This window comes from Brienomyrus brachyistius, chromosome 1, assembly GCF_023856365.1.
Source record: "Brienomyrus brachyistius isolate T26 chromosome 1, BBRACH_0.4, whole genome shotgun sequence".
Lineage (NCBI taxonomy): Eukaryota > Metazoa > Chordata > Actinopteri > Osteoglossiformes > Mormyridae > Brienomyrus > Brienomyrus brachyistius.
In genome coordinates this window covers 13,753,829-13,760,799 of record NC_064533.1, presented here as the reverse complement: position 1 = coordinate 13,760,799, position 6,971 = coordinate 13,753,829, and the positions used below count along the sequence as shown (strand labels likewise).

The window sequence follows — 6,971 nt, the reverse complement described above, 5'->3', positions numbered from 1 at the left end:
GGTTGTGTGGACTCTCACTAACGTATAACTGTAAACCGTCTCCTGTGACCACATCTCAAAGAGGCTTTAATCTACAGAAGTACGGTCTCACAGCCCTGGTTCTACAGAGCTCCGTTCACAGTTGGTGTTGAGCCACCCAACCCGATTATGGTTTCTGCAGGATTAGATGCCCGTCGTTGTAAAAGTCTCCTGTTGCTTAGAACAAACGCTGCCCTTTCGGAGGTCCTGTGATCAAAAATACTGTGATTTTAATCAAACATGTATCTCTCTCATTTACATGAAGCCGCTGACTGCTTATGGACACATAATCTAATCTTGCAGAGATAGATAATTAGGTTGGCATTTAAAGCTAGCTGGACAGATGCTCTCCAGGACTAGTGTTGGAGACTAAAAAGCAGGGCTGTCAAAGATGATGATCGGTGGGCCTTGTATATTCTGATGTTAACTGCCAGAATCCTCCCTTAATTATAAATCTTTTAAAAGAACATTAAAATCGTATTTGAACATTTTCATTCGGTACAAACGAATAACCTACGTTAGCATGATGAGGCCACGCATTGGAATGGAAAGCTAGGAAATACACGGCCCACCAGACACACGTTTGACACGCCTGCCCATGAGGCTTTGTGGTGGGTGGGTGAGGGAGGGGTGGGTGGGGGGGGTAACACACTGAACGGAGGCTCATGCCTTTTTTTTTTTTTTTTTTTTTTTAAATAAACTCCACACCTGTTACCTGGAACATCTACTGTGTGAAATCATCTTTGTTCTTCAGTTCATAACTACCATTACTTACCCCACTGGGGGGGGGGGGGGAGGGGGGTATATATTTTTAAAGCTGCACAACCATGACCGCTTTTTGCATTGGTTCTGCCTATATAGTGATGAATATGTCATGTGAGCACATTAAGTGACCATAGACTTAAATCACTAGTCGGCCAGCTGCTTCTTGTAGTATTTTTCACCCGTTTGCTCAAAATTATAGATGTGATTTATTCCTGTGTGAAAGTACTTCAGGGCACATGGGTGTAAAATTGTATACATGTGCTTTATTGTATTTGCAATATGAAAATAGGCAGCCTAGTTTTTACACAGCAATCCTCAAAGCATGTCATCAGAAAGTACTAAGCCACTGGCAAACGCTGCTTTGGACAGTAATAAAATATACATAGCTGAGACTTTGAGGGTCGTCTATGTTACGCAGCGCTCAGGGGCAGCTTCACTGTGCATGGACGAGGGCCCCAGCCCCCTGACCATAGCCGAATCCTTTCGGTCCAAAGTTCTTGGCGTAGCATGCTGTAATAGAAAACACTGATACTTAACCGCCAGCTTAAGACAAGTGGTAAGAGGTTCACAAAAAAAAAACAGACTTGAGTCTAGCGCTTGTGTCGCAAAAACATTTTGGTCATCAGCTGCACGGTATCACTTGGCTTGTGTCTCATTTCAGAAAATGCCAGCTATTTGGTTTAATGGCATTTTCTTTCAAAAGTCCACTCATGCTTGTTTTTGGAGCAGAGTTGCCCTCTTCGCTGTTGCTACTTGATCACTGAAGCAGCCTATAATCAGACTCGGTGGGTAGCACTGCGACTTCACATCTGTGGGGCTGTGTGCGCGATTCCTGCCGCCGGCTCCCCTTTGTTGAGTTTGCATTTGTGGGTGCTTTGCTCCAGGTTCGAAGCAACATACAGGTGAGGCAAATAGCAGTTTACAAACACATGCTGTCAAGGAGTCAACTGCATCAGTGCAGTCTGTGCTTCCAAGAACAGGCTCCAGACTCTGTTGCCATGTACTGGATAAGTGGTTACCCCAAATGGATAGACTGTCTACTAGAATATCATAACATTCTACTAATTAACCACTTTATTTCAATAGTAACATTACCCATCCAAGCTCACTGTACTTGTTTAAATGGGCAAGAAATACTTTCTAACAAACATACAACAAATCTGATTTCAGTGCACAAAGATCTTCTGTAGTCTGTATCAGAGCGCAAGTGTTCTGGCCAGCAAGAAATCCTGAAGTGGTGCCTGATGTTTAGACCACACCAGGGTGTGGTTTAATGGCGAGTTGCAACAGCCAAACACATTTTCTGCAGAATGGCGAGTAGTTGCTTCTCAGACAAGCACTGAAAAAGACATCCTGCTTAGAGTGTGTCTAATTGTTTTATCAGTACACCATCAATGCGTATGTAGCGTAGTACATGCACACTAAGGCTCTCCTGCAACTAGAGCGCTGAATCAGTCATTACCGAGCCCACGGCTTAAAGCCCTGAATGGTTCTTAATATTTGTACTATCAACAGGCCACATTTCAGGTGCCTATACTTGTGTCTTTGGCAGCTGTGAATGGAAATTAGCCATGAGATCCACGTGTGGGAATCACCTTTACAGAAGATCTCCCCATCCTTTTCCGTTTGGGTGGTGGATTCCAGGCTCTTTCCACACTTGGCACACCGGAAGCAGTTCCTATGCCAGGGCTTCATATGGAAGAGCAAGAGCTGAGTCACACCAATCAATCATTTAAACAGATTATCCTTTTAAAATCTGCATTCCCTGCTGGGCCAATGGAATGAAGTCACTGGAAATTTGGATTTGGGGTGGAGATTAAACAGCCTACAATAACTGAGCTGTCTGCAACATCACTTTTAAACCTAGTTGGAAGGAAACGTGTAAAATCATACTCCTTTTAAAAAAAATTCACATAAAATGTTACGTATAAAATCATATCCAAAATAATGATCTCAGTAACAGCACTACAGAGGTAGAACATGCATCCTGGTTTTAACCATCCTCCATGATCTAGTAAAACTCTTGGAGCATGAAATGAAGTTTCCTTTTTCCAGGCGCAAAGCGAGTTATGGGAATGTTTTACAATCCAGATATGGAAGCCGACATACAAAGTACCCAGGAACCACAAAAATACAGCAGGAAACAGAGTTTAAAGTAAAACAACTTCATTATTCTTTGCCCATTATGTTACACCAGACCTCTGGGCCAATTACAGGATTACATATTTCTAAATAAGGTCTACTATTCCATCTACCAAAAAAAGAACAGAATCAGTCTCTGCACTTGCTTCCCTAAGAAAAGTCCGGAGTACAAGTGCTCTTCCTTAACAGCAGGGTAGGATGTAAATGTAATATTCACCCTCATTTCCAACACTACAGTGGTATCAAAAATGACACCCCCAGTCTGGAACAAGTCTCCGGCGTTTGAGCCAGGTGACATTTGCAGCAACATCCAAGGACAAAAATGATTGAAAACATCTGCCGGACCAGACTGCACACTTTTAACGCCATCTGTTTGGAACGGAGGATTTTGAGCTGTACTTTAGGAAACACTAAGGCACCGAAATTGGCCTTGACATTTTATTAACAATAAACGGGGATAAGATCACACTAAGCCTGCTAGTTCCCACTCATCCTCTTCCTCATTACCTTGCCTGCTCCCACGATCTTCTCCGCTGCATACACAGATTCCCCACAGCGGGCACACTTTTCCGAGCCGCCGAACTTTTGAGCGAACTTCGAGGGATTGGGATTTGTTGTGGGCCGATGACCTTGAACCCTGCAGGGAGAAAAAAAAAAGAGGCACTGAAAAGAAAAACAACTAGATCATTTGATGTCATCTTCAACTGGGCCTGTTGTCTAGGTAGCGAAAGATATTGGAGTTCTGCACAAGGAAGGATGACTACCTCCTGCAACCGTGGTAAGATGAATGGGGCACATTGTCTTTCAGAACATGATGTGACCTTAGAACTAATGTTATACAGTGAGCTCTTTCATAATAACAGCCACCTGACAGAGAACAGTCAGCAGGCCTTAGCCTTCCATCCTCATAAGTGTGGGAGTTGCTGTAAGCTCACAGATCTGCTTGGGCAAACAAGCTTTCCTCTCATAATCTACAGCATGAGATCTATGAGATTGGAGGCCCTCCAATGTTGTTTTTTCATTGGATAACAAAGGATATGAACAATAATTCACTGGATGCTTTAAAACAATGCCATCAAAGATAACCAGCAGAACATTCCCTCTTGAATCTGGAGCGTTCCATCACCATAATCCACCATAAGAGACGGTCCAAAAAGCAATTTAGCATTCAGCACTCACTGCTCTGGTTTGATCCCAAGCCTTTCTCCACGGTCCATGTTGAGCGTCCCAGCACCCTGACCATAGCCATAACCCTTGGGCCCATACTTCTTCCCGTAGCAGGACTTGCAGTAGATTTCTTGGTCATGAATGGCCAGTGTGGTGCTGTCTAGGCCCTTCCTGCAGACCACTAAAACAAGGGAGTACCTTGTACAATGCAGTAGAACCAGATGGAATGACAAGACTGTTTTATAATTTATTCTATCCAGAGTGTCAGACAAATGGTAAAATAATTTTTGTTTAGCACAGAACACATTGACATGTTCAGGTGCACGAAACCATCCAGAAATCCTCACATCATGCAAGACAAACTGACCACTGGCAAAGGGTATCCGTTAATCTGTCAATGTCCGTACCAAGAAAAATGCGTAAAAATACTGATCCCACCCTGTCCTACTGCCACGTACAACAAGCACTCGATACCAGCATAGATTCACAAATGTGATCAGCAGTAGTAAATAGCAGAGGTGGTCAGTTCAAAGATAAGATTTCATCTGATAAACCCATCTTAAGAGCGAGATAAAAAAAAAGAGTGATGTTTGCTGAAAGAACAAAACTCAAAATAACTGCATGAACATCAGACGAAACACTAGCTTTTCACTCAGAACCATAAGAAGTTATTTTTGAAAGAGCAATATTTAATTTTATCATTATTTACTATTTCTACATTATTTAATTTCATATTATATAATACAGCTGTTCTACTGACACCCCACTTTAAGTGTCCCTCATAACATGCTCTCAGCTTCCAGGGATGGATTCTAGGCATGCTCACACGTACTGGATAAATGGTTAGTGAAAATGGATGGACTATCAACTAGATTATCCAAATGTTCTACCAATTAAATAACTTATTTTTATAATAACATTATTCATCTAAGTCCACTACACTTGTTCTTTAAAGGCACACTGGTTAATTTCTAACAACAATAAAACAAATCTGATTTCACTACACAAAGATCTTCTGCAAGTTGTATCAGAGTGCATATTGATGGATGGATGGATGGATGGATGGATGGATGGATGGATGACATTTGCGACACTGAGCCCTTCACTTGATAGTAACCAAAACCACACTCACTGCAGAGGAAACAGCACTTGTGGAAGCTCCTTCCATCACACTGGACCTCCTCAGCATGGTACACTGTCCCCTGGCAGGCCCCACATTTGTTTCCCCCTCCCCAGTTAGGCATGTTGGCTCTGTGAAGAGAAAAACAAATATGGTATTGTCTTTAACAACAAAACAAGGAAGTTTGGGTCCATCCCATGACTTCCTGACCATGGACAGCCTATCAGTGACACTAACGCATCCTTTGGTTTTTTTGAAACTCAGCACACTGAGCTCTGTGAATCTGAAATTTGATGAACATAAGTCAAATTACCTTTGAAGTTTCTATTTCAGTCAAAGAGCATCAAAACCTACTCAAACCTAGCTAAGGAACACACCACTTAACATGAAACTCGGCTTAACATTTCCAGTAAACTGGCCTGACTAAATAGTTAAATCTTGGACTCTTTAAGAGAATGTCGTAACCGTTTAGTCTAAACTGTGGGCAAGCAAATTAAACGATTGGGAAGCGGCAAAATATTCATTGCTTTACACATACAGACGTAATTGCGAATCACTAGTCAAGCACGCAGAGAACTACACGTAATTCATCTTTTACATGTTTTCTATTTCGTAACATCAAATGGAGAAGGACATTGTCAAGGAGATCTTGCATTTCCTTTCAATTCCACATAGGAATACGTGACGCTTTATAAAAACCTGTGGAGAACTGTTATATAACTACCCAGAAACCTTTTCATAATATCAGATTTTGGTAATAACTTTCAGATGATATCAGAAACATGTCAGAGCAGCCGTTTGAATTTCTGGTCCGACTGAGCAAAAAACCATTCGGCAGAATATAAAAGCAGTTACTACACAGCTGTTTCAATGTAACTTGAAATCTTAAAAGTTCGTTTTAAACGGCTCTGAAAACGTCACCAATGCAATATTTACGACAATATTACAGCAAGTATATCTGTTAACATTATAACCAATTTTAGGTTAGTCCTATATCACGATTAAACGACCATTTTCCAAAACGTCGGCATTTACCGTCGGGACTAAACCCATCACGCTCCACCAGGTGCATTTCGTTAGATGTAGCCGAAATGCTTTTAGGTAACAAGCGAAGGACAAAGTAAGCTGGAGAGAATGGGAGCACCGTTACTACCATTCAACGTACCTATAGCAATGCAGTAAAACCTCGTTTTGAAATTTAAATAAATTTTAACGACCACATTTAAAAAGTCACGATGAGACATGAAAGGTAAGTAAAACGACATTTATATGGATGTTTGAAGAGTTTACTTTGCAAAAAAAAACGGAAAACTACAGTAAATACCGCAGAGCAACCAAATATAACAACGAGACATCCGACGATAGATAGATAGATAGATAGATAGATAGATATTCTTCAAACAGGCGTACTATCTATCTAAGTGGGCGTACTAAGTGGAGGTTCCTAAGAGCAGATTGCGCTGGTATCACCGAACCAGTGGATTTCCATGCGTTGTGAGCAGGCAACGTCCGAGAGGCTTGGAGAAGCACCCAGGCAATTCACAGGCGACCCCTTTCCGTTTGCACGGATCTTTTCAGCCCCTCTCGGCTGTTACGAAGGTCCTTACTTTGCTCGCGGGTGATGAAGCGGCGTCCCGGTCGCCTCCCGAGGCTGGATGAGCGGCGAGGTCGCGGACAGCGTCCCGTTTAAGGCGAGGGTGGGGTTTGGCTCTGCAAGCTGGGGGAAAGTCTTCAGACTCTGCGTCACCATGGCTCTGAC

The 6,971-nt window shown here is 42.3% G+C and overlaps 1 protein-coding gene across 3 annotated transcripts; it reads right to left on the bottom strand.

Annotated features, from left to right (window-relative positions):
* Positions 1 to 1,026: 1,026 nt before the first annotated feature.
* csrp2 (cysteine and glycine-rich protein 2) lies at positions 1,027 to 6,971 on the bottom strand. 3 transcript variants are annotated; one of them, XM_048970539.1, is made up of 6 exons: positions 6,820 to 6,971; positions 5,225 to 5,343; positions 4,105 to 4,273; positions 3,433 to 3,562; positions 2,379 to 2,472; positions 1,027 to 1,293 (listed from the first exon to the last, which is right to left on the bottom strand). In XM_048970539.1, exons 1-6 carry the CDS (start codon positions 6,960 to 6,962, stop codon positions 1,217 to 1,219), a joined length of 732 nt encoding a protein of 243 aa, XP_048826496.1. In that variant the 5' UTR covers positions 6,963 to 6,971; the 3' UTR covers positions 1,027 to 1,216. The 3 variants fall into 3 exon arrangements, with proteins under 3 accessions (XP_048826496.1, XP_048826506.1, XP_048826514.1); XM_048970549.1 differs by lacking the exon at positions 6,820 to 6,971 and adding an exon at positions 6,248 to 6,391; XM_048970557.1 differs by lacking the exon at positions 6,820 to 6,971 and adding an exon at positions 5,438 to 5,455 and having other exon boundaries at positions 5,225 to 5,344.

Bases quoted from the DNA above. Each gene is read 5' to 3' on its own strand.
- csrp2 (XM_048970539.1), bottom strand. From the start codon at position 6,962: ATGGTGACGCAGAGTCTGAAGACTTTCCCCCAGCTTGCAGAGCCAAAC. The intron at 5,344-6,819 runs GTAAGGACCTTC...TTCTCTTCACAG, and splicing joins CTTCATCACCCGCGAGCAAA to AGCCAACATGCCTAACTGGG. The intron at 3,563-4,104 runs GTGAGTGCTGAA...TTCTCCCTGCAG, and splicing joins CTTGGGATCAAACCAGAGCA to GGTTCAAGGTCATCGGCCCA.